Source organism: Taeniopygia guttata, chromosome 7 (assembly GCF_048771995.1).
Source record: "Taeniopygia guttata chromosome 7, bTaeGut7.mat, whole genome shotgun sequence".
NCBI lineage: Eukaryota > Metazoa > Chordata > Aves > Passeriformes > Estrildidae > Taeniopygia > Taeniopygia guttata.
The window spans coordinates 15,952,028-15,979,747 of NC_133032.1; the positions used below are offsets into that span (position 1 = coordinate 15,952,028).

The 27,720-nt window shown below is 37.4% G+C and overlaps 2 protein-coding genes across 8 annotated transcripts in view; one reads left to right on the forward strand and one right to left on the reverse strand.

The window, feature by feature from the left end:
* LOC140684521 (uncharacterized) lies at positions 1–8,731 on the reverse strand. Its single transcript, XM_072931858.1, has 2 exons — positions 7,011–8,731; positions 1–2,381 (listed from the first exon to the last, which is right to left on the reverse strand). Exon 1 carries the CDS (start codon positions 8,729–8,731, stop codon positions 8,021–8,023), a length of 711 nt encoding a protein of 236 aa, XP_072787959.1. The 3' UTR covers positions 1–2,381; positions 7,011–8,020.
* The window catches only part of DYNC1I2 (dynein cytoplasmic 1 intermediate chain 2), a 27,455-nt gene continuing 7,743 nt past the window's right edge, over positions 8,009–27,720 (forward strand). The window contains exons 1-7 of one of the 7 annotated variants that reach the window (XM_030277446.4): positions 8,009–8,148; positions 9,986–10,103; positions 11,447–11,561; positions 14,779–14,923; positions 18,950–19,009; positions 20,206–20,321; positions 27,469–27,558. In XM_030277446.4, coding sequence (XP_030133306.1) covers positions 9,996–10,103; positions 11,447–11,561; positions 14,779–14,923; positions 18,950–19,009; positions 20,206–20,321; positions 27,469–27,558 — 634 coding nt within the window. In that variant the 5' untranslated portion in view covers positions 8,009–8,148; positions 9,986–9,995. Of the gene's footprint in view, positions 8,149–8,295; positions 8,482–9,982; positions 10,104–11,446; positions 11,562–14,778; positions 14,924–18,949; positions 19,010–20,205; positions 20,322–27,468; positions 27,559–27,720 lie in introns of those variants that run through there. The other 6 variants (XM_072932236.1, XM_072932234.1, XM_072932233.1 and 3 more) reach the window with 6 other exon arrangements.

Consider the following 27,720-nt stretch of genomic DNA (forward strand, 5'->3'; position numbering starts at 1 on the left):
TTATCACACACATGCAGCCATTTATTATAGAATAAACAAAATGAAAAATCTTCATATTTCACTAGGTCAAGAAGCACTGGCAGAGATGTGTTTCAATTCATTGCAGTGTCACCTGAAATCTAGCTTTCATAAACATGAAGCTTCCTTTCCAGATATACAACCAAATCACATTGAATTTGATCACAGAGAGCTCATCCAATTAGTTTTCATTGACTTAAATATATGCTTATGTTTTTTGTTGTCGTCAGTTTTACAAGAGTGTTTTTTATTCAAGATTGGCAAAAACTATTTAACCATATCTTAACTGGACTTGGCTGCACAGTCCTGGTTACTGGAAGATCCTGCTAAAATCTCTTGACTCTCTACATAATTTTGTGTATGATAAACCCTAATCCACTATCTTTATGCAGTTGTACAAAGGATCAAATCAAAATCAAGCAAAGAAAGCTTGCAAAATGAATCAGTGAACAGTGTTTAAGAGAGAACTGAGTTTCTAAAATAAATTTAAAAATGTGTCACAGGTTTCCTGATGGTATGAGAAGTCTAACACAATGTAGTACGCCTTCCATCTGAATGTGTGGCAGGAAAAATACAAAACACAAAGTTAAAAAAATCCAGTAAAATGTGAAGTATTGATTCTACAGATCACATTACCTCTCAAGTTCAGAGACAGAATCCCATATGCAACCCTTTTCCAAACAAAACAGGCATCCTAGTAAAAGACAGTTTGTGGTCTAGCAAGATGTTCTAGGAGTTGTTTGAGATATATGTAATATACATAGGCTGTTCCTGCATCAATATATTCTAGCATCATGGTTTTGGCAGACCCTTCACTACAAAACCAGCTCTAATTTGTACTTAACATCTTTATTCAGCAGTCTCAGAAGCTCATCCTGCATACTTACCCAGTGTCCTGCCACCTAGTTTTGTACACCTAGCTGTATTACTGTTACTTACTTGGCATAGTCTCTTTTCACTTCAAGCTAAGTACAGAACAAAGTATTTATCTTTAAATGCTTATCCTCTCTCTTTTTCTGTGGTTAGCCTGCACACTTGATAGCATTCTGTTTACCTTTCGAGCTATCTCAGAACATAACAACATTTCTGGTCTAATTTTAGAACCTTAATCAGAATTTCTTTCTTGCATTCACATGCAAAACAATACAAAGAGAACCTCACTGTACCTTTAAAAACTCAGAACACCAAGGTTTGATCAGTATTCTGAAAGAAGTCATTTAAAAATGGAAATCTAGGGAGCACTTACTTTTAAGCACTACAGTACAGAGCAGATATCTTTGGCATACTGATGACAGAATCTGCAGAGTCCCTTTTAGCTCTCTGGGGAGCCCTACAAATTTGAGATGCAGTAGTCCATGGTTCAATTACTTGCTGGAATGGATTCTCCACAAGTAGGGATAATCCTTCATTTGATGCTTACTCACTTGGACACATTTCTGTATTCCATACTGGCCACTCCAGGCTTTGCAATGCTTATTTTTTCTTCCCAGAATGTGTTTTCACATTAGATGATACTATTACACTTATTTGGTTGAAATGGCACTTTTCTCTTATGAATTTCTCATTAGCTTAAAATAACTTTTCTAAGCAATTATCTCTAGAGCAATACTTATCATGCTTGTTTTCAGGCTGTCACATTTTTTTCCATTTTTAGTTTGAAGATAACCACTCAGATATACAGATACAGTTGGTTTCATTAAATACTTATCAAATGCAGTAGTTCATTATTTTTATTATTTTAAAAATATTTTCCCTCCTAATTATAATACCCTTCAAACACCACTTTTAATTTTTTTCTGTTTTGAAATTCCTTCTGAAGTTTATATTCTCTCTGGTTTTGTAACAGCTTTAAGGTATTTGAAGCATCTTTTGTCTTGACTCAGTATCTGAGTTTATTAAATAAAATTAATTACAATCTCAGTATCCTTACTATAACAACTATGCATAAGGTAACATGCATACCATATGAAGTATTGCTATGTTACCTATATTACATAATTTTAGTTTATATAAAAATTGTGATAATAAATATGCTGTCTCATATCTAGGTAAAATACAACTTAATTGCAAATTACAAAACACAAAATAGATGTTAGTGCTGTAATTTTAAACCTATAAAAGCAGTATAACTATCTAAGATTTCAAAAGAATATGTTCTAGTTAAATAGAGCACAGTGAAGCACACATATTATGACCTCATGGTGATACAGATAAATGTACACTTCACAATAATGCAGTTTAAGGAAACACGTTATAGCACCTGAATGACAGCAGATGAAGATGGCAGAAATGGAGAAATTATCTTTATGCAAGTCTTTTGCTGTACCACCTGCCAGCTTGTGCCATGTACTCTTCAGGATTTCCTGTGGACAACGAAAGATTCAAAATTAATACAAATCAGAACAAGCCATAGTCTTTTTACACTAAATACTCTTTAATCTTCCTTAATAATTATATTTTTGGTATCCACTCTTACTGAACTTTAGTTTATTCAGAAATTTCTAAAAGCATTTTCAACATTTTTTTAGCAGACACTAAATCAGATACAATATCACATAAACAGTCTATTTTAAATTAATTTTAGTCAGTGTCCTGACAGAGCAATTTCTCATTGCTCAACTTCCTAGTACTAGCACTGTTCTTTGCAGTGCAGAAGCAATTCAAAACACACAGAGTCACATCAACATTCTGTCGAGTCGTACATTTTCTAGCAAATAAAACAAGGTGGTTTGACAATCACAGATATTGCTTAACCTTTCTGGATAAATAAAAGCCAGTAAATCTAAGCACTATATTTAATTTTGCACAATATTGTGGGATTTATTGTAATAAAATCAAATCTAAGGCCTAATTGATTGGTTTCCATCTGTAATTTAGAGAAAGATTTTCAAAGGCATGAAAGCTTATTAAGAACACATTTAATTGATTTTTGGGGGTTTTGATGCAGCATTTACTGCAGTCAGCAGTGAAATTTCCATTGATTTAAATAAGAACAGGTTCAAACCTGCAGAGATTTAGCTGCTATTTATGCATTGCACAGTAGCCCCTCCATAGCTAGAGATTTCTGCCCTTTGTTTTTGTAAAAATAATCTACATGCTTTTGTACATACACTCAGTACAATTTCCTTTGTATTAAAAAACAAAAAAAAGAAGTCATATTTCCAAAGGTATTGGAAGTTTTAAAACTGAAGAGTAAACACTGTGCAACTGCCATTCAGTTTTATGCTGCCTCTCTTCACTGTAGTCAATGGCATTATTTATGAGTAAAACAACCAAAATGTTGAATATGTAGTTTAGTTACTAGATACTAAGAAGATTACTCAAACAAGTTTGAGTAATTATACATAGAACTATTGTGTTACTGCTGCAAAAGTGAGGGAAATGTTATGAAATATTAAATTCTATCAATAAATGAAATAATGATTTTATTCTGGTTTATTTAGCAAAGAAATGCAACTGAATATTTTAAAAGTATTTCTGTCTAAGGAATAAGACTTTTCAGAGAATTGTCTCACTGATATGTGCAAAGATCAAAAAGGGGTGGTAGTGTTAGCATTCCAAATTATTTAGATGAAACAGTAAGATAATTAGGTGCAAAAAATGCAGAGTCTTATGTTCAATGCAGTAAAGGATCAATTTCATCTAAAGGCAAGTGGAGTGTACACTATATCATCTGATCCAAAGGAGTGACCTTCTTGATTCAAATGCAAAATGCCTATTGCAGATGGAATTTACCAGGACAAAATGTTCAATAGAAAGATTACATTTCCACTGGGGCAGAAAGGTATTTGTCAGTGTCTCATTGCAGCTTTGATACAAACATCTTGGATTTCAATTAGCTTTGAGATAGAACAATAATCCAGCATTGAAACTAAAGACAAACCTTTGCTTCTTACACCATTATATATGGGGTTTTTTTTCATTTGCAATAAGATATTGTAAGATTTCCTATAGAAATAAATAGAAGTAAATAACATTTCAGCCATTTTAATGTCAGCAGTGTCACTTAGTGATTGTCTGTCTGATAACTTTGCACTAGGAGGTGAGGGTGACATAATTTACATTTTTTTCCAGCATAAATGAAAAGTGCTGAATTCTTCGAACCGTAAGTGTCCCATCAGTTCTTCTACCCTCACTGTCCACCTCCTATTATTAACACAGCACATCCACTCGGATGCTTTTGATCCTTTTCTACGAAAAGTAGTTTGCCTTCCCCATGGAAATAAAGATGAAATTTGCTTTAGTGAATATCAGAAGTTCAAACAACAGCCCATAAAAAGTTCCACCCTATCAAGGTCATGTTTTAACTTCACAAATTTAGAGCTTGACTTCACTTAAAATGCTTACTTCTAAATACTGTTTGATATTTAAGAAAACTTGGGGTTTTTTAATTGATCATGGGACTAAGAGAAGGAAGGGCAATTTTGAACCATCAGTTGAATATCTGTGACTGATCTTGAGTTAACTCCTCTAAAACTCTGTATAGTATTTGTCGCCTTTACTTCACACTTGTGTCACACGGATAATTCTGTCAGCTCCTGAAATGTGGCAGGAAGAAAAGCTGAGAAACAACATAGGTATGATTCAGTTGCTGATTTCCTTGTTAGGAAGAAAGTGTGAACTATTCCCTGCAGATATGATTTTAATAACACTCCAAATTACATATGGTGCCTTACACTCAAAAGGCTTCCTTTCAAATATCAATCCACATAGCTTTAGCAGTAAGGAATATTGCTATTGAAATTAGGATACTTAATTTGACACGTTAAGCAACTAAGACTAAGAGAAAATAAAGATATGTTTGTAACCTGGTAACCAGTGACACAAACTACCCAGAGCAAAACACTTCCTCCTGTGATATCAAGGTAAAAAAGACAAGATTTAAGTCACTTGACCCCACAATTCCAGAGCAAGCTGAAGAAATGCTCCTTTTAAGATGAATTTTTTTTAATGTACTAGCACAAAGCTTTTTTGGCTCAGAGAAAGAAATGCTATAAAATGCTAAATTTATTACTAAACATAAAAATTAAACCCAGAAAATTACAAAATCTCATGGATCTGAATTATTTTACTTCCTCTTGGATTCTTAATTGTTGTCATAAATACATCATAACAGTGATCAGTACCTGTCTGTGGACATACACTATGAATTAAGCATATAGAACCGATGTTTTACATCACTCCTGAATTGCAGCCATCTTTAGTATAACAAATAGTGAAAATTTTCTATAACTATAGTGAAATTAAAAATAATTTTTGTGATTAATAATAGTATTGCTTGAATATCACACACTTTAACTGATTTCAAAACCAATCATAAATACATTTTGCTCCTACAAACATGTCTGTAAATGTGTTGGAGCTTGCTAGCATTAAGAGGCATACACAAAAGTAATAAAAATAATGCTGTTTCTTTCTTGTCCTATTGCTATAAAAAATAAACAGATTAGACCATGCCTTGTCTATTAACAGAACAAAAACTACGGAATTATATGAGTAGATTTATTCCAGAAGACTATATGCGTATATGTATGTGCGTGTGTGAACTTGTATAGACCTAAGTGTCCATGTTTCCCATGACACATGGTTTTGAGAGTCAAGAAATCCAAATTTTTCTTCAATAAATGCTTTTAACCACAGGTATCATCACCACAGGTCTTGACAGATGTCAGTGTTCATCTTTCCATTGAGTCAAATCTTGCCATCTCCTTTCTGCTCAAGTGCTTTGTAAATATGGAGCTTGGCTTCTGCTAGTAATAAATGCATTTTCAACTATCTACTGCCTTGCAACTTACATTAAAAGTAAAGATTTAAGCTAAGAAGTAGGAAATATAGTGAGAAAAATTTTATATGAAAAATTGATGCTTATGTCTTTGCTTCATAGTTTAGCTGCACTCTGAATGCATGTAATTTTTCAGAGCTTCTTCCAATACATTGGCAAGTTTCTTATGAAAGAACCAGAAGAGGAACAAATTCTATTTCCATGTTCAATAAAATGACTCCATGGCTGCAGTCTTTATTGAATAGATCTGACTGATGCTGTGAGTCAGTGACTCAACTAAGCTCCTAACAACGTGAAAATACTAACATTTAACTGTTAGAGCTAACAGTAACAATAGGAAAAGAAGTGCACACTTGCTGTTTCCTTATTTACCCTCTGATCTTTCCGGCTACTAATGCTAACATAATCCATACAAAAGGAATCAGTTATCATCTTAACAAATATTCAAATGCCTTCTCCTCTCTTGACAACTACACAAACCTCCATAAAGGTCAGTGGAAGACAGGTGCACAAACTGAGGGCAGAATATAGCTTAGCATACAATACACCTGAAAATAGCTCCTCTGGGCTGATCTCCTGGCAGTTCTCATATTCTCTCATAAAACCACTTGAACTAGTGCAGGTTTTGGTGAATTATAGTATCCATTAAGAAACTCTCATTATCTCCTGTCTTAACCACATAATAAAAAAAAATTGAGAGTGCCGTATCAGACCACACTGAGGAAGAACTTGGAATTTTTCAACTGGTCTACAGTGCTTGGTAGGGAATCACTCTCAAGTGCTGGACCATTCACTAGTGTATAGTTTGTGCTAAAGGTCACCAGACTGCAAAAGGGTTCTCATGTCAGAAAGGACCCATCATTGATCATCACCTCATTTTGACACGACAGAAAAGAAATATGTCCATCTAGCAGGAGCAGGAAAGAAGGGAGAACTCTTATAAAATGTATGAAGGTTATTAAATTATCAGAAGCCATCTAAACAACAGAGGGTTTTTCTAAATTTTTTGAGATACAGTATAAACCCTAACTCACATGGAATGCTACAGTGGGGTAAATCACCAACACTGATTCCTGCAGCAATTGAAGTTTTCCTAGCAGCTATCCCAGCAAAGTACCAACCAACCTGTTCAGTTTATTATATCTAACAGGACTGCTACAAAGCCAGACTGCAAATGAAGCCTTTTTCCAGTGTTTGTCAATACACTCACCAGGCATAACTATTTGTAGATCCAGTCATTGCAAATAAATTATTCAAATTCTGTAATAGCAGAAAAACTAACCTGCTCTGGAGTTATTGCCTCCAAAAGCTTTGTTTCATAGGGTGTTGTGAACACACGCTCCACTTGAGCCACAACAATCTTCCCTATAACTCTGCTTTGGTAAGCACAGTTCTGGCAGATCAGCAGGCTGGGGGACCCTGCACTTCACTGAGACACAAGTCAGTTGCATTAGCCCAGCGGCCACAGGACTTTGATACAGGTTTCCACTGGACACAAATGACAATGTGCTTATTTATTTAGGAAGAGTGGGAAACAGCAGAGTCACTTGCTACAGTCCGGAGCTGTATCAAAAGGAGCTGTGTAAGCTCACTCCTGCACGATGACATGGGAACCGCCATGTCGCCAGGGCCGCCCAACACCGGCTACACCAGAGCACCGTCTGCGGTGGCCATTTTGTCACCGGCCTGATGCTCACAGCGAACCAGGCATTTATGCTCCTTATCCCCAGGTCACTGCAGGGGTTATGGCTACCGGCCGCTCCGCGGTTAAAACCACTCAGTTCCATCAGCGTCCCCACAGACACGACTGGTTTTCACGCTCGGCTGCGGGAGGGGCCTAACGCGGATCGCCCCTCACTGTCCGGAAGCCGAAGCAGAAGTGAAGGCGCTGTCCCGCACAGGGATGCGCCTCGGCCCGCTCGGCCGGTCTGCCCTGCTGGGGCCGCTGCCGGGGGCGCCCGTGAGGGGAGCCCGTGAGGGGACCCCGCCGCACATCAGCGACCCGGGGCACGGCGCGCATGCGCGCACGCACGCCGCGGCAGGCGGTGGCGCTCGCTCCCCGCGCCCTGCGGGCTCCAAGCGCGGGCTGCTGGCGCGTACCCATTCCAGAAGACTACGGCTCCCATCATGCAACGCGCAGCACCGCCGCGCCCACGCCTGGGGAGCGTCGGCGACGAGGCCCATCTAGCGGTGCGCGCTGCATGCTGGGTGTCGTTGTTCTCAAAGCAGCTTCGCCAGCCAGCGTCCAGCGGGAGGGGTGTGGCCCTGGGCGTCGGAAGCCGCCTCGTTGCCGCGTCTTTTCGCGCTTGTTCTCCGTGTTAATTCCTTTCCGATTGCCAGCCCTGACGGTGCGGACGAGTGGGGCATTGGGTGTTTACTGCACAGATCTGAGTGTACTTCTGCAGTTCCCGTAGATTTCCGCGCATTCCGCAACTCCTTCGGAGCTGGTTTGACCCTCGGCGTCTGCCGTCGGCAGCCGCCTGCCAGCTGTCGCGCCTTTGTGCGGCGGCGGAAGGGGCGCGGGCCGAGGGCGGGGAGCCGCGGCGGACAGGAGCGCGGGGACCGAGCCGCGGGCAGGAGCGCGGGGACCGAGCCGCGGGCAGGAGCGCGGGGACCGAGCCGCGGACAGGAGCGCGGGGACCGAGCCGCGGGCAGGAGCGCGGGGACCGAGCCGCGGACAGGTGCGCGGGGACCGAGCCGCGCCCAGCGTTGCTGCCGGGGCCGCCCGGTGGGAACCTCGCCCCTTGCAGCGAGGGCTGCGGCAGCCGGGCGGGGCCGGGGCCGGGGCCGGCTGAGGGGGAGCGGCGGGAGCGCTGCCCGCTCCGGGCGCGGTGCGGCCGGGCCGCGCTGCCGGGCGCTCTGCCCGGACGGCTGCTGTGGGATTCGGGTGGGACTTTGGTTCTGGCGGCACCAAGTTCGTAGCGCGGTCATCTCTAGGCAGGATGGGTGGCCTCCCCTGCCCTCGGGTTCGCGCGGTTTGTGCTGCTTCGCCTCCCCGGGCCGGCGCTGGATGGGCGGCTATCCTGGTGTGACAACGCGCGTTCCTGGTGCTGCTTTAAAGGGACACGGAAATGCCGTTTGAAAATGCTGACTTTAGGTTATTTAGTTATTAGCATTTTAGTGCTAACAGACGAAATGAAGGCATACACACACTGACTCCTGTATACGTATTATTAAGATGTGGGGTTAGACGTATGAGGCTTGCAACATTTTGCATCACAACACATAGTCACATTACTAATGCTTAATCTTGTATCCTTATTGTCAAACATACTGTAAAGGCATTTATAGTTGTCTCATTTGTTGTAGGACCACCTGTCCATTTTCTTTGCTGGCTTGACTTTGCTTAAAAACAGCAAAATTAAGTTCGTCTTCACCTAGCCCTTTCACTCAGTTTTTCTTACCTGTGTTCTAAATCTTTGTGAAATTCTAAACTTACAGAGTTTCCACGTTTTGTTGTTGACTGCCATGTTTGTATTTGAGCTAGTGACATAGCAAAACTTTTTGTAGCATTTTTGTCCTTAAATTATCCACCAGTTTATTAGCAGTGTAACAGTTTTGAAAAAAAAATTAAAATGCATGTGTTTTGCAGTTTTCTTTGACTTGTACTTATGTTGCCTTATCTTTTATAGTAATCCTACTAAATGTTTTAATAAATCTTTACTTTGAATCATATAATGGTCTGTAGAAGGATGTGTAGCTTACATACTGTTAAGTTATAGCATGCCAGTATTTAGCTGTTGAAGTGTAAAATGAAAGAGAAATATTGTCTTGCTGAATTTCTTGCTGTTTTCAGTCTTGCAGGTGGTTTTGTAGCTGCAAAAATCTTATGGCGAGATTCAGTGCCTAAAGTTTTTTTCAAAGTAGCTCCTTCAAAGAGTATCAGGCCTACCTTAGAAATGGATGCTGTCATCATATCATGGCTCTGTTTGTTTTAAATAAATCACTTTAGTGTTAAGAATGTGTTAAGTGAAAGAAGAATAGAAATAGGAATGTGGGTTTTTTCAATTATTGTTGACTCAGGCTTCTGGTGAGCTGGTTTTGGTAAGCTGGGGTAATTTCTTTGCAGATAGCTTCTGGAAGGAAAAGCTGCTACGTAAAAAAAAAAGAAAAGCAAACAAAAAATAATAAAAAAAACCCCAAACAAAACAAAAGCCAAACAGTGACATGATTTCTGTTCATCAGTGTTTCAGCCATGTCTGACAAAAGTGAGCTGAAGGCGGAGTTGGAGCGCAAGAAGCAACGATTAGCTCAAATCAGAGAGGAGAAGAAGAGAAAGGAGGAAGAAAGAAAGAAGAAAGAAGTAAGACATAATTTTCACATTGATTTGCATATGTAACTTGCCCAAAATTTAAGGGTAGCTTCACATAATGTATCAGTTATTTTCTGTGTCCTGTTCAGGGAGTGTCAGTTTAATTGGTGCTAATGTAAATGTAGCACTTCCATTTTATAATAATATAAACACCTACTGTTTTCTTTTCAACTGTCTGTATGATAAGCTGGATTTTAAAAAAATACTAAAAATTAGTGTCTTACACTAGCATAAAGTTCAGATTTCTAGAACTGTCTCTGTGCATGTGACATCATTAATCAAATCACTCTGATTTATTGCATGAAAGCTCTGCTCAATGAGTTGTGATAGGTGTTATCGAAAGACTTCATTTCTGAAGTATGGTTCTGAGAATGTCTGTAGGAATTATATGACTGTCAATATTATCATTGTACAAACAATGTGCTATGTTCTTCTGCTCTTTGACCTATCTATAGGCTGAACTTTAAAATCTGAGCAACACTCAGGATGTGTATGGTGTTTGTATGTTACATTTGGTTTGTTTAAAGTCTTCTGGATTTCTCGCTGCTCAAGTATGTGACAATCAGTGATAGATTACTGTTTCTCCTGAAGGCAAATTGTATCTCCTAGAAGAAACTTTTACTGGCATGTTTTGTGTACTTTTCATTACTTCTCTGTGTTTTGGTTATGTTCTAGTTGGTGTGCTAAATCAGCATATGACTGAAGACTGGGCAGCTGCCAACTACGTGATTCAGACAAAGAGGAGAAAGAAATAGCTCAAATTATGTCCTAATGACCTTGTAGCAGTGTATGCCAGAATTGCTTTTTTAAAAAGCAGCTAAGAGTAAAAAGATGCAGAGTGTTCAGCATCTTTTGCAATAGAACTTGCACTATTTCTAAATGAAATAGGGTGGGGGTGCATTTTTTTTATATCTAGCAGATAACACAAATAAAACTACTTTTCTTTGACACAGTTTTTGTAATTTCAATACAGGAACCACATGACTATCTCTAAAATACTTTTACACCCAGGTACAGAATGTTTTTGTCATTATTTGCATTTTACAGTGCTTAGGATTAGTGTAAAAAAAGGCACTCTTAATCTTATGAAGTTAGTAATTTTGGCAAATACACAGACACTTTTTGGATGTCTATATATGTCCTTTAAAGACAATACCAAAGCTTTGGAACATTGTTATTCCTGTCTGTTTACTTTATCTATAAAAAAGAACCATCAGAATTACTGAAATTTAATATCTAATATACTTGATGGGTTTCAGTATTACAAAAACCCTGTGGGGTCTCAAAATAAATGAAAGGTAAAAGGCTGTAACTAATTATTAAATAATTTTTAGACTGACCAGAAGAAGGAAGTTCTTCCAGTACAAGAAGAATCTGATCTTGAAAAGAAGAGAAGAGAAGCGGAAGCATTGCTTCAGAGCATGGGGTTGACACCTGAGTCTCCTGTTGGTAGGAATGTTACTATTTGTTTGAAATAAATGTTTGTGAGATTTTTGTTTAGTCTTTTTTTCTTTTGGGTGAAGTGTTTTTTGGGGTTTTGTGTTGGGTTTTGTTGTTCTGTTTTTTGGGGGTTTTTTTGGGGTTTTTTTTGTTGTTTTTTTTTTGTTGTTGTTGTGTTTTTTTTTGTTTTTTTTCTTTTTTGTGGTGGTTGGTTTTTTTTGTTAGGATTGAGGTTTTTATATAACTAACAAAGTAATAATCTGGCCACTTCTTCAGAGGTTGTACATGTCTGGGTTTTACACTCTTTTGTCCTTCATGATCTCTTATAAATGTCAAATTATGTGCTTCAGTACACATTACATAACATTATTTTATAACACCATTTAGACTTAGCGGATTATTTGAAATATATTAGTTAAAATATCATGTATGAATTTTGTGTTCTCCTTCTATTTTTCATATTCATTATTCTCCTGTATTTTTTTTCCTTACTCTTTTCCACAATGCCAAATTTTAATGCTTATATTTTTGTATGGAGTTGGCTTCTTTCTTTTTTTGCACCCTAGTTTTTCTTATCTCAAATACCTGACTGACTTTGATGGAGCAATAGCAGCACTAAGTATAAAAATTAGCGTCCAAGGGTAATGATTGGTGTCTATGCAACTCTTGGATGTGTTAGCATATTGGCTCTTGCTTTTTGCCTTTACTTAGGCACATCCCTATGGAAGATGAAAGCAAAGAATATGATAATGCAACTCTGCTTTTTGTCTCCAGCTCTGAAATCCAGGGGCTTTAAAGCTTATCAGTTTGTCTTCTTGGGGCTCTATTCAACTGGGTTTGTAAATAAAATAGTAATAATTTCTTACAGATATAGCTGGGATTATATTTTCTTAATTGCTTATGTGTAATCCTCAAGTGTTCAAAAGTGAACAGTGTTACAGCTGCTCAGATTCCAACAGCCCCAGCAGTTATTTTTGGTAATTCAAATTGTTTTAATAGTTGAGAAACTCCATTTGGCTGTGTTAGCACCAGTGTGCAGCTGTTTAAGAAATCATTTTTGACCTGGTACAGATTTTCTTTGCTAGACTAACAGTTGAACATTTCCATTGCATGATACTGTGCTAAGGCAGTTGATGAAATTTTTCTAGGAATGTATGTGGTTATTATTTTTTTCACATCTGGCAGAGAATCTGACAGCCACAGAATAGCCAGTCCTCAAAGCAAGTTAATTTGTATGCTTAGAGTAGGTGTTCATGAAAAACTCAGAGGTGCTAACATGCAAGAGTGAGGCAACACCCTGCATGTTGTATTTAATTCCACTGAGCTGCCACTTAATCACACCCTTCAGTGTACACAGGGAATTCATTCTGTCTCCTTTCGAGATGACCAGGTCTGATATGGGTCCTTAATCAAGTTAAAATGTCCTACTTGCTGCCTGCAGTTGGCATGCCTAAGGCTCAAGCTCCTTCTCTGCTGACGGGGTGCCAGCACCTACAGTGATTGTGTGCCTGAAGTGATGCTGACTCGTGGCTGAGCTGATGGATGTGCAGCTGAGGTAGCTTGTGCTCACACTGTCAGTGAAGGGGGGTTGCTTGACATTGGATTCTTTCCTAGAAAATTGTGTTAATCCCTAAGGCAATTTCTGTGCTGTTAACTGCTAGAGAGAGAGAGCTCTGTTATGGGATATCAGTGTTGTATGTTTTGATAGCTACCATATTTACGACATAAGAAACCTTAAGTTAGCGAACTGGAATTATTTTCAGAAAGATTTTATAGTTTAATCCTCTGGGGTAGGTGCAATTCCATCAGGTCTTTTCACAAGACTGTTGGTCCTCCAGCGGGACTCGGCTCAGTTTTGGGCAGGGTTTCCCGGGAATCGCGTTCCCCACAAGAGAGCGCTGCAGTACCAGCGCTGCGCCCTGCGAGCGCGCTGGGGCCGCGACCGCACCGCGTCCTGAAAATGCTCCGCTGGCAAAGCACAGGCCTGCCGCAGCTCCTCTGCTATGGATTAACCAGTACCTGGCGAGGATGAGATGAAGAAATATATATATTCTTACATGCCCCCAGTTATATAAGTATAAAGTCTAAATGTCTGTATGTATGACTTTATTAAATACAACTCAAGAAAACAGGTCTCTCCCCTAGGAGGAATTTTAATAAATTGAAGAATTCCCTGTTACTTTGGTAAAATTAAGGGAGAATTTTTGTCCATCAGAACCATGTCTCTGTTTTGAAATGAGGTAGAAAGTTCTTTAGAATTCATAATATGCTTGTGATTAATAAAAATTCAGTAGAAATCTTGCAGACCTAAATTCAGAGTTCTCCCATGCTTAACTGCTGACAGAGTAGGCAGCAGTTTAAATCATTTGTGTTCAGTTGATTAAAGGGTTTTTTAAGGGTTGCTAAGCAGTGAATGCTTTACATATTGCTGAAAAACAAAGCATATAAGGACCTTCAAAACACCCCTTGATTCGTGTTTAAACCCAAAGTTTCATTAAAAAATTACCATTTCTAAGAAGAAACGTTGAAAGAAATACCAAAGTAGCTTTGTATTTGTATCAGATTGCATGATATCATTCACTGTATATCACTTCCAGAAAGCATGTTACTTTTCAAATGGTAAGTGTAGTCTTCATCTAGTAGCAGGAAAAGAACTGACACTTAAGAAGTTTAAATACAGTGGTATTGTCAAGTAAAAACAAAAAGTTATTTTCAAGACCTAATACTAGAAACTTTGTAATACACAAGATTTATGTTGATTTGATTCAAACTAGAACAAAAATAACAGGATGCTGTATGATGTAGCCACTTTTTTGTTCCACAGTTTGGTGATTATATATTTTGAAATAACATTGCCAGTCTAATAATTCATTGTCTAATCTTTAAGAAAGACTAATATTAGAGCTGTATTAACAACTATCTTTTCTATGTTTAAGCAACATGAGTCAGTGGAAATTACCCTTTGAAAATCAGTGTCATCATGTGCCAAAAGTTCAGTTTAAAAATATTTTTTTCAATTCATTTTCTCTTAAATGTCTTCCCCTCCATGTCTTTTTGTATGCTCCAGATGCATAAATGCCAAACAATTGCATGAAAATCCAGCATGAATTGTTAACATTGTCTTTTCCCCTCTCTTTCTACTGTTCATTTTCATCCATGTATTTTTTGTTTGCCATCACTTTTTTTTTTAATACTTCATTTTTAATTAATTTGCAAACATCCTAAGCTGTGCAACCTCTGCGAGTAGTAACAGCGGATACCTGTCTGTTTCACTATTTAGTCCCTCCTCCTACCTCTCCGTCTTCCAAATCCGTGAGTACGCCAAGCGAGGCTGGGAGCCAGGATTCCGGGGATGGTGCTGTTGGATCGAGGTATGTCACTTTCCTTGTTGCGTTCCTTTGCTCAATACTTGTGTTCTGAATAATTAAGCTGTAGAAGAAATCAAGGTTAATTATTTGATTATAATAATATGAGGTTATGGTGTTGAATCTGTCAAAAGTGACTGTTTTACAGAAATACTTTACTTTAAAATTTGAAATGCAACTATACTTCGTGATTTGAAGTTGCCAGTATTAATGTGGAGTTGTTTAAACTTGCATATTTGAAGTAAAATGAGTGTCTTGGGACAATAGCAAACTCAAAAAGTCTAACTTCTGAGCTCTTCCCAGCTTTTTCTAAAGGACTATGGTATGGATGATAGGCTATTTGCTTTTTCCCATACCTAGTCGATCTAATAAAAGGTGCTGTCTACAGACTTTGCATTACTTCTGATTTTATTTTTCCCTTACTCAGAACCATATTTCTTATTATTTTACTTCATCTGTGTAGCACAACTACAGCACTTGCAATATTTTATTTTGTCAAAACATAGCTCCATCTTAGTACAGCCACTGTTGTTTTGGTCTTTTTTCAGTGCCAGTACTTGTCACATTTGTTTGACCTTTTCTTTGTGTGTGATGGTTTGAGACCTGCTGCTCTAAAGAAGAGTCAGATAAATATTTCTGTTAAATATTTCCAGTGGTGATATATGGGTGGGAAGGCAGAAAAACACCACTTCCAAAGGGTATTTCTACTGTTGCCCATGCACAGTCTGCAAATAAGAGCAATAGCTGCCTATTAATATTGGTAAGACATTCTCAGCAAGTGAAGTTTTTATACTTTAAATTTAGTTAGTATACATTGTGAATGAAGTTTAGTTAAAGCACAGTAACTGCAGCAGTTATCAGTTAGTGTTGTTGTATGAGTAGTTGTTTTGGAGAAGGAGTCAAAGGTTAGACTGCTTTGAAACATCTTATAAGAAGACTGCAGTAGCATCTTGTATGCATATAGATTATGCATGAATAACCATAATGCATCTTAATCTGAAAATATTCAAGAGACTAATGACTTGAACAAAAGTTACGTGGTGCCCATCTCTAAGTAGAAATAGTTAAGTTAAAATGGAGAATACATCAGACAGCAGATGTGAACCCAGACATTTTGTTAAAGAGTGCTCAGGTATGATCTTGTTTGCCTGTTGTGTTAATTAACCAATATGATTGTTCCTTAATTGAGTGGCAAGCAAATTTTAAGTATTTTAAATTGTTATTTATTACTTATTAAATAGTTTTTAAAAATATATTTATATATGTATTTATGTTCACTAGAAGAAAAAAAGCAATAAATATTTGATGATGACTTTTTAAAAGAAAATATTTTCTTTCCATTCACACCTAATTTAAATTCAGTATGAACCTGTATGCATAGACCACATACCTGGAATGGAATGCCACGTTGTGTACTGCATTTATTTCCACCTCATCCATGCACTTGCACTATGTGTGTTCTCAAACATAGTAATGCAATGTTGTATGCATGCATTTTCTTATGAAGCCTTGAGAAAACCTATATCCTGAGTCTCAAAAGCTTCATGCATTTTCAGGCTTTAAAACTACATCTGTCTCAGGATTGTGATCTTTAAGGCATGGAGGTATGAATATACAACTAAATTGAAGGCATTATGGAGTCCCTGTTGGAGTCCCCTTTTTTCTCCCACCAGTGGATTCTTCCCTTCCCCCAGTAAATGGGTGTCTACATCCTGGTTTATTAGTACAAGTTCATACATTTGGAACATGAAAGTTGAAGTGTATGATACCCTTTGGTGTTACACGTGGCATTTCATAGGTGACTCTTACCAATATAAGATATATTATGAAGCCTCCTAGGTGATGCTGAATCTTGTCAGTAACTTTCAGTAAGTAGTAGAGCAGTGTTCAGACTGTGCTCCTGCTGTTACTTCCATCTGTCTTGCTTTATTTTCATTAGTAAAGAGTTTTGTTTCCTAGTTTGATCCTGGTTCTTTCTCTTTTTTTTTCCTCAGTCATGAGTGCAAGTCCTGCACTTAAAAAGAAAACAGCTGATTTACTTTTAAGCTGGTGGCTGCTTCATAGAATTAGTTTAAAAACAGAAATATTTTTAGACATATAGGAATTGTTAGGAAAGTGCCTGAATACAGAGAAATCTGGACGTATATGGAAGAATGGGAGATTTGTTCACTGAAGCTTGCAGATAGATTCATTTGACTGAAAGCAAAACAAACTGGAAAACAAAACCACTATTTTGCATCATTTTGGTACATACGTAGTAGGTGAATTTTATCTTAGAATGTTACCTTTATTTTAAAAGAATGTCTCTGAGAAATATTTAACTGTATCTCCTGTACTACTTGCTAGCTTCAACTATTTTAAAGGACTGTCCCTGGTCCCACTGAAGCAGCTTGTGGAAATGAAAATAATGCTTTGAAAGCAGGAAAGCTACCTCATTAAGGGCTTGATCTTAAACAGATGCAGAAGTTGGAGCATTTTATGTTTATAGCCTTTTCCCCAAATTTCTCTCAAACACTATTGAAAAAGTTGAGAAAATATTTGACTGTGGTGATGCAGCATCTGTATCTGAAGCTAAGGTATTCTTTGCAACATGAAGGTTGGAATGGTGGCTTGGTTTATGGTTGAACAACATAAGCAATACCCAGCTTCAACTCTCAGGGACCAAATTAAACCCTTAAGCTTAAATCTCTTTGGTCAAGAAAGATAGCAGAGATTTAACAAATAAGCATGCTCAAAGTAATTTTTAGGCTAAAATGATGTGTTCTCTAATGCACAAAAGATATGAAAAGGTTTTGGAGATTTGGGTGTTAAGCTATTGCTGTGGATGCTGTTGACGGGCTGTATATGAAGATGGTGGATTTGTAATTTCTAATTAAATTATAATTTATAGTCCTAACACACACTTTCTACTAGAACAAGCTAGTGCATGGCACACCCATATTTATGAGCTTTTATGGCATTGCATATCTATTTTTCAGATCAAGTTGAACTTTAGGAATTCTGGACCTAGTTAATAGAAAATTACCATATATGGGATGAAAACATAAAATTGTCTTTTATTGACTTGTCACAGTAAAATATTGCATATTCTTTATTTTTTTATTCAGAAGCATTATTTTTAAAAATGCAGATAACATATGAGAATAGCAGATTAACCTGCATGTTTTTTTTCTGACAATCTCTTACAATTGTGTTTCTAAAATTCTGCCTAAGCCTGGTAGCAGGTAGACTACATGAAAATTTCTGAAGAAGGGATGAAGGCTAGAAATTAAGGTAGAGGGAATATTGGTTTCCCCCTTGCTATTTCTTCTAGTACAACTTGAAATTGATCCATTCTGTTTGTTGTTCCACATGACTTTGAAACGTATTATTAATATAAAGCCCACAACTTATAAGAGATTTTAAGTGTCTTAGAAGGAGTTGGCTCTAACTTAGATGACACTTACAAGCCCAGGGCAGTGCTTAACCCATAATTACTGCAATGTCACATCTTGGAAACTCTAGCAGTTCTTTATCCCAGTGGAAATGCTTTTTTTGCCCCACTACCAAAAGGCTATGTGTTGACTCATTTCCTTTACCAGTATGACAGTTTCCTCCACATATTTACTGCTCTGGGCAAGTTTACGTTATGTTAACAAATCTGTCTTCATATTACTTGAACAAATCTGAACATATTTTAAAAGGAATTTCAAGTTTTTAGTGGTTCTTATCAGTATTTAAAATACTTTTATTTGCCTTTTGTTAAGGCAACTTTTGTTTGTGGACCTTTAATTTTCAACCTTTAAAATAATTTAATTCTTTGCTAATAGCTCTAAGTTCTGTTTGCTTCTTAACTTTTGTATTTACTCCATGTGTTATTACACTGAATGTTTGCTGAATTTCCCTTAACTGATGTTGCATTGCCTTGTTTCTTGTGAACAATGAAATAACTATAAGCTTGCTGTAACTCTAGAATTTCATAGTGTATATTTGCTTCACTAATCTCTGGCCTTTTTTGCTAATGCTGCATGATTGTTCAACCTGGGGTACCAGGACGCTGCATTGGGATACTGATCCATCAGTTCTTCAGCTCCACTCTGATTCCGATCTGGGGTATTGCATAGATTTCTTATATTCCCTCTTTCATGTGCTTATGGATAATTAGTATGAGTGTTTTTTCCTTTAAGACTTGTAGTTGTTGTTAAGAAACTGTTTTGTAAATAATAGAAATTCGCTGTCCCTAGACTTAGCATGGTTTGCTTACAATGGGAAATTTTTAGATAATTTAATATACATTAGATGCTGTTTTCTAATAAACACAAGTTTTGTTTTCTTTGAGTCTCTCTTTGACAGAATATAAACTTTAAGAAGTTATTTATTTAAAATAAAAAGGTTAGCGTGACTGTGTTTAAAAACAGAGCAACTCCCATATTTTCTTACAAATATGTTTACAAAAGCTGTAGCTCATTATAAGCACTATCTAAAACCTGTATTGTGTGCTAAGAATTATGATTCCGTGCACTAAAACCTTACAAAAGGAGTTACTCTTCTGCTTTTATCTTGGGAGAGGAGTGGATAATAAGAAACTAAATCTGATATAGGTAAATTGTTGGATCATTTTAGTATTATTACAGTACATGCTGCAGTTGGGTTTTACAGAAGGCTACAATGCCTGATTTAATATTGTTCAGGTTTTGGAATATATTATGTGCTATATCTACCTTCGTTAAAGTCAGAAAGCTCAGAGGTTTTCAGTATTGTGCTCTGAAATAATGTATTATGGATAAATAATTTGTCAGTGTGAGTTCCAGGTCAGCCTGGCAGTTCTGCATTCTAGATAGTATATTAGAGGTGGACAAAAAAGGGCAGCAAAATTAAAAGACTAGGAAATACTTTTTCCTTCTGTATAAATAAGTTGGTTTTCAAGCTTTATAATCCTAGAACTCTTGCTGTACAAGCATTACTTGTGAGTAGATCTGTACCCCTGATAATACAGATGTATCATATATGTGGCAGTATTCTGGTCAAGCATAAAGAGCAAAAATTTTAAATTATATCCTAATGTTCAGATATTTATATGTGCACATCTTTCTTTTTGTCACACTTCCTTTTTATTGATGTATAAATAGTAGCTGATTTTAAATAATGATAAAATAGTAGTCATAATCGTGTGACTTGTTCAAAGTTTCCATTGGATTTAAGTTGGATTAAGCAATGCTGTGACGTAATGACTTGGGTGTTATTCTAAGCAAAATGTGAAATAATAAAATTAAATTATTTGTCCTTATTTCTAAAATAATTTTATTTAGACGTGGACCTGTAAAACTTGGAATGGCCAAAATTACACAAGTTGACTTTCCTCCACGAGAAATTGTTACCTACACAAAGGAGACGCAAACACCTGTCATGACTCAGCCCAAGGAAGGTGAATGGTTAATTTCTTACTATTATTTTTGGTTTCTTTTAATATAATAATGATGACTGGCTGAATTAGAACTAGCACTTGTGATCTAGAAACATAATAAGTTGATATGTGAGATAATTGATATGAATTCTATTACTAGATTTTTGTAGGTTTTGCTTAACCGTTACTGTCATTCTGCATGTTTTTTAACATCACTCTTGCTACTAATATGTGGTACTTTCACACTCCTCGTATATATTCAGATTAAACACAGAGTTGTTTAATTAGCTGACATCAGATAAATAAATGGGATATATTTTGCATTTATGATGTTTAAGAATCCACACATAACTAGGTGCATGGAGGACAGGGAGGTGACTTGAGGCAGCTGGCATGGCTTTAACAAGGGCAACTCCTGCCTGACCAACCTAGTGGCCTTCAACAATGGAGTGACTACATCAGTAGACAAGGGAAGTGTATAACATCTGTTAGGAATTCTCTAAGGCCTTTGACATGATCCCCCCCAGCATCCTTCTCTCTAAATTGGACAGACATGGATCTGACCTGTGGATTGTTAGGATAAGGAATTGGTTGAATGGCTGCTTCCAGAGGTCAACAGCTCAGAGTCCTGGTGTACATCAGGGACAGGTGGGGTCCCTGAGGGGTCCACACTGGACCAGTGTTATTTATTGTCTTCATCACTGACATACAGAGGGATCGAGTGCACCTCAGCACACCTGCAGGTGACACCAAGCTGGGTGGGTAGTTAACATGCCTGAAGGATGGGATGGCACCCAGAGGGACCTGGACAAGCTCAAGAAGTGACCCAAAAGAAAGCCAAACATATCCTGGGCTGCATCCTCAGCAGCATGGCCAGCAGGTCAAGGGAGGTGATCCTGCCCCTCTCCTCTGCTCCTGGAGAGCTGCATCCAGCTCTGGAGAGGGACTTTGCCCAAGGGCATGTTGTGACTGGACAAGGGGCAATGGCTTTAAACTGGAAGATATTAGAGTAGATATCAGTAGGAAATTCTTTGCTTTGTGGGTGGTGAGGCATTGGAACGGGTTGCCCAGAAAAGCTGTGGTTGCCCCATCCCTGCATGTGTTCAAGGCCAGGGTGTATGGGGCTTTGAGCAGTCTGATCTAGTGGAAGGTATCCTTGCCCATGGGATGGGAGTTGGACCTAGATCATCTTTAAAGATCATCCAACCCCTAACCTTCTATGAATTTACTTGAAGGCTGTGTATCCTACAACGAACTTGGGACTTAACCCCCCTACTCTTAATAATTTAAATTTTATTACCTGAAGCTTGTACTTTGAGTTTTAAAAGAAGGAACTAATCTATTTATAGCTTACGCAGTTTCTGTTTTCAGCTATTGAATACCGGCTTTCTTTCATTACTTGTTTGCTTTTCAAAAAAAAAAAAAAATCTGAAGAAAATATGGTTGGCTAGCAGATTTGCTTTTCAATGCTGAAACACTTGAATTTATCTGCAAATGAAAGTATTAGTCTTGACGTAGCTTGTGTGTAGTTTTACAGCAAAATATCTTGGTTGTTTAACTGTGTTTAACTGTGTTTCTTTTCTATTCTTCATTTTATCTGTATCCCTGCACAGGTAGGTGTTTGGGGTTTTCCTGCTTTCATTTTTCCCATGCCCTCAACATTTCCTTTCTCTAATCCCTCGGGTCTTTTTTCCTCCCCTCTGTCAGTTTCATGGAATCTGAAGACTTAGGTCAGTTTAGGTACTTGAAGAGCTCTGCTGACTGTGGAAATTGCTTGGGACTGTATGATCTGAGTTTCACAGCAGATAGGCTGTAGTTGAGGTTTGCTGTAGTGGAGTGGAGCAGTGGTCATGTCTATTTCTGCATTTACCAGAAAGCAGACTCAATGCATGTATTGTCTCCTGATCCATTCTACCTTACAAACACTGATTTCTTGAGGGCCATCATAATTTTTAAAAATATATTTCACGTGCTTCACAAAATTCACAGGTATCTTTTCATCTTTTCAGTGTTGAAGATCTTTTTAAGATTTATCCTAAGACCACCTGAATACATTAATAACAAAGTTCTTACGTTCCCATTTTACAGTGCTATCTGAAATAGGACATAGGTTTAAAAAAAAAAAGAATAAATTATGCTGCATACTGTAAAGGAGTCACTAGGTAAGAAATTTTTCATGGTAAAAGAAAATTTTAAACTCTTTAAATTGACAAAAGCAATATGCTGACTTTACAGGGTACAATTAGATAAATTTAAATTCTGTAAACTATCTTACTGATCCTTACTTCTTCTCACAGTCTGAGTTGTGCTTATCTGGGTGCATACACTGTAAACAAAAATAACCTGACAAAGTACACTTGAAAGTAGAGCTTGCAACCAAACTTAGACCTGCAGTAGCTCCCTTATCCAGCAGAAAGTTCCATCAGAGCTAGGTTAGCTCAGTGTTCACAGCTTCTTATAAAGTGAAGTGAACTGGACCCTTCATAACATATTTTGAGATTTTAAAGCGCTGTTGGAGCTTTGCTTTAGAAAAAGGGGGAAAAAACCCATTTTTTTATTAGATATGCACTGCTTGTTTAGGTCCACTTGTGCAAACACCTGATTTGGTGGGGGAGGACAGCGTATAAAATAAAACCAACAAACCCACAGCAAAACACCAAACGACATAGTTCTCTTTGTTCCAGTTCTGTGTGCTACAAGTGGTTGTGTAGTTACATTGTAAGCTAAATTAAGAAACATTCAAACTACTGCCAGTCTGCAGGGCTGTAGGAATTACAAGTAGACTAGTTTTAGATTAAAACCATTCATAGTTGTTTTGAAAATATTTGTGGCAACACATACCAAGTGAGTTAAGTAGGAGAGACTTCATGTCCTCAAATAAAACTAGGCATTTGGAAATGCCTGTTTTGGATTCACATAACAGTTCAATTAATTTTGAAATGTAGCAGCTTCCTTAGGGAGATGAAGGCATTTAATATTCTAACAATTCTCACAACTTACATTATTTTACTAATGTGTTGATTTATTATGACCTCAAAGTATTTGAGAAACTGCCGTAGGAAAATTGATTCTTATATATTATAAAACAATAAAATCGGGATCTCTTCTAGAAATCAGTTAATCCAAAGAAAGATGGGTGTATAGGGTAATATGATTTTGTTCAGCTGTCACAAGGCTTTCCAGGACTAACTGGGTACTTACTGCTTAGTGCTGCTGTACAATACTGTGCATGTGCAATCACAGCTGGCTGCAGACAGTATCATTGCATTAACTCCACTCTTTGAGGAATAATTGTCTGCTAACATCTCCAGGACACAGAATTAAAATGTTAAGCAGAGTAATAAAAATACGATGTATAGGATTTCCTTCTTGGATGCTGGTAAAGTGAATGCAGGATTCATACATTTTAATATTTTTCAAATAAATAATGGACCCTTGTATATTCATGTATGATCCTTATGGGTCCCTTCCAACTCAGAATATTCTGTGATTCTATATTATCTATATTATCTAGTACATGGCTTAAATATACAGAAATACAGATAGGAGAACTTGATGTGAAGACATTCGACTTAACAAAAGCCACCCATTTCACAGGTGATTTAACTTTGATTAACCTACTCTGCAGCAACAGATTACTAGACAACTGCAACTACATTCTACAGTGTTATTGCTAGGTGCAGCCTAATTTACAGCACTGCTTTTCTTTCTGTCTTGCCAAAATACATCACAATTTTGATGTTAACTCAAAGTAAAAATTCAGTGGTTCATTAAATCTGTTTTTAGCATTCACTGGCAAGACATTTGTTGCTATTAAAGATTGTATAAAAACAGCAGCTACTTACTGCTCAGTGCCTGTCAAAAACAACATGGAGTTAATTCCTTTGCATATTATAATGAATATTCATTGATATGTTGATGTGACATAGAGTCCCATTTCCTGTCTTCCTGGCCCTGTGACTTCTCCAAGTCTTTGCAGCCTTTTTAAAATCTGAAATCATATTTGGTACACTGACAGTTGAAGTGGCTTAAAATGCCAGTAGATACAGTCAATAAGAAATAAGGTGGATACAGTTACGGAGTGCCCTTAAGGTTTCAAATATAGGTAGCTGACTTGAGATAAATGCAGTGCACGACAGTATTGTGGGTTCATGGCTTACTAGACTGGAACTTTTTCAGAAATAGTATGTCCAGTGTTTCAGTGTTTTGTGGGTAGTGTATTATTGTTATGCTAATTCCTTGCAAATTCTGGCATCTGGCCTGCTATTAAATAAATTCAAGATGAAGGAGAGATAGGAACATAATTGAAACAAACATTTCTTACCTTGTTTTTTTAGTCCAGCACCTCAATGATGCCTTTTTTTGTGAAGTGTGAGAAAGCTTCCTGGGTTTGGAATAGAAAGTATTCTAGTTTTGGATAATGAAGTCAAGAATTTATACATATAGGGATTTTTTTTTAATTTTGGGGGTTTTTTTCTCCAAATCTCTTAATAAGAAAGCTTGTATGTGACTCTTCTTTAGAGAGAAGGTTTTAGATTTATGCAGTTACAGATAAATTGGTGAGATGACATGTTCAGTTTCAAGACTGATACTTTGAGAATATTAAAATAAATGCTGTATCCTGCATTTAAATGCAGTAGTATCAGCTGGCTGTATGCAGTGAAAGTACTGTGAAGGAATTTAGAGCTCTGTATAATATATGCCATTTATGTTTCAAACATTAAAAGGCAGGAGCAATCAGCTATATGATCTTTTGAAGAAAATATGTAGATTAGAAGGTCATATAGCACTAAGGGGTTGACCATCTACATTTGACAAGAATTTGACTCCTGTCACTGAAAATGGTACTTAGAATCAGTGTAGTATGACTAATGGGGGGTTGGGCTGAAATTTCTAATTTGGGACTTTCAAAGCTAGAATAATGTATACAGGGTGACCCAAAACCAAATTTCTAAATTTGAAGGCATCATTTAATTCTGCAAGATTGATCGGCAGGGTGAAAAAGAGGGGGATATTTATCCAAGTGGCCATAATTTGAATACATGATCCTGTGTGTGTTGTTCTCAAAAGTCATGTGCATTAACTCATATTGCATTTTTTAATTAATCATTGTTCACACCTGTAGTTATTTGACATTAAGAATTCCCTTCTTTAAAATGGCCACAAGTTTTCAGGTTATGAGTCCACTGTGCATGCGAATCCATCGAAAAAGGAGCAGTGTCTTTCTGTTTCTTTGCGTGATTATTTTGCCCAAAAAAGCTTTCATTTTTTTTTAAGTAGCACAAAAGCTGTAATTGGCATGCTTTGTAAGGAAGTGTCAATGTGCAAGAGAGTGGAGATCACTAAGAATTTTTACGGGTTCTTTCCCCTTTGCACCACCACCTCCTCAGCAGGGTCACTGAGATCACTAGCTTTTCTTGAAATGGCCATTTTCACTGGCAGGTGCATTATACCCTGTATTTTCAGATTGTTTTTCCATTCTGAATGTTTGGCAGGTTGATTGCTCTGGCTGCATTGACGGAGAAAGGGCTGACAAATGCGGTTGGGCTGGCTGAAAAGACAGTGATTACTGTTTTCCTTTGTGGCTGATTGAGGCCCTTGAAAGGAAAGATTTTAACCTTCACCATTTGGTTCAAAAGTATGAGCATATATTGAAATCATTCATGCCATTTATCCTAGTTCTGTAAACTTGTCAGAACATAAAAATCGCTCAATTTCAAGTAATGTAGGATTGGCATACGTCATTATCATTTTGATTAAGTTGGAGTTTGTATTATTGTGTGCATTATACAGTGTCATTTAAAGCTTTCTTTCCTGCAGGTACAGTTATATTTTTATTGCCTATACTATGGAGTTAGAAAGATTTTCAGACCTCTTTAAACCTATCACTATGTGTGTGGTTTGGCAGCTGGTATGGCCTACAAGCTGTATTTTGTTTGCAGGGTAAAGGCTTGTCTGTAGACCTCCTGGAGTGCTGGTAATTGCACAGGCTTGCCATTGGGGAAAGACATGATTGGAAGCAGTCAGGCAGAAAAATGTTGTGCCATCCCATTGCCACCTCATAGCAGAGAGACAATCCTTGCAGTACCATCTGGTTGTTGCTATCTAGTCAGCTGGCCTGGCTGCTGGGACCATGGCTTGGCAGCTGGTTCCCATCCCTTGACCACCCTTTTTTTTTTTTTACTCTTTTTGTGTGCATGCATGTGGGTTTTGGTTTTTCTTTACTTTTTGTGTTAGATAACTTTGAACATGGGTCAGGAAGATGGCTGCAACAAACAAGCCTAGTCCCTGTTGAATACTGTCTCATTACTTGTGATGAGGCATGCAGCAGTTTCCTGCTGCCATTCCCTTATAAGCAGATGACGTAGCTGTTTAACCAACAAAAACAACTCTTTTCAGAAGCTTATTCTAGAAAGTGAATGAAGAAAAGCCAGCATATCTCACAATTCTAAGTTATTTAAAGGTATTTTCTGTTTTACAGTATTCAAATAATAAAATGTAGAAATGCAGAAAGTGATGTAAGCCTTGTCAGTATTCCAGAACATTAACATTTTATGTTATTCATTGCAATTAGGAAAAACACATTTTCCTGTAAAGTTTTCATTTCCAAACATGATACAGATAATGAGACTAGCATCTAGAATGACAGAAAAAATGTAATCTCTCTGCTATTATCTTTAGCAAAATTTGCTTCTCAGAATAGCAACCTGAAAGCTAATGTGAGCCATCTTCATGCCATGTGCAGACCCATTAGACTGATGCTTTCAGATCATAAGTAAGCAGCTGCTCTGTAGACTATTTTAGACATTTGATTTTTTGTTATTCCGCAGCATTAATGTGTCAGTGTGTTACACAGAACGTGCATCCACCGCATGGTTCTGTGTGGAATCGTAAATGCCTGTACGACAGATTTCCACTTTGGATTCTTTACAATTTCCTGCTTTCTTATTTCAGTTTATCAACTACATAACGCAGTGCAACTGATACCCAGGTGGAGACAGTGTTCTAATGACATTTTGGTTTGTGTTAATGTTATCCTTGGGACTGTGTTTTACAAATGCAACCATTTTAAGCTACATGATACCATTTTACATCAGCTTATTTGAGATTCATATAGAATGTTCCCCTTTAGAAACACTGATGGTCTCACCATAATGTTTCTCCTTAGATGAGGAGGAGGAAGATGATGTGGTTGCACCAAAACCATTGGTTGAACCTGAAGAAGAAAAAACATTAAAAAAAGAGGAGGAGGAAGAAGGTACAGTTCATATCAAGACATTTTGAGTGCTGTAAAGAAAGTCAACAATACATTTTAAAACTTTTTGTTCTATTAATTTAAAATTAATTTTGTTGTTAAATGTTAGTCAGCAAAACATAAAATGCAAGAATTATTAATAATCATGATAAATACTGGTTTTCT

Coding starts and splice junctions, on each gene's coding strand:
- LOC140684521 (XM_072931858.1), bottom strand. CDS start 8,731: ATGACCGCGCTACGAACTTGGTGCCGCCAGAACCAAAGTCCCACCCGA.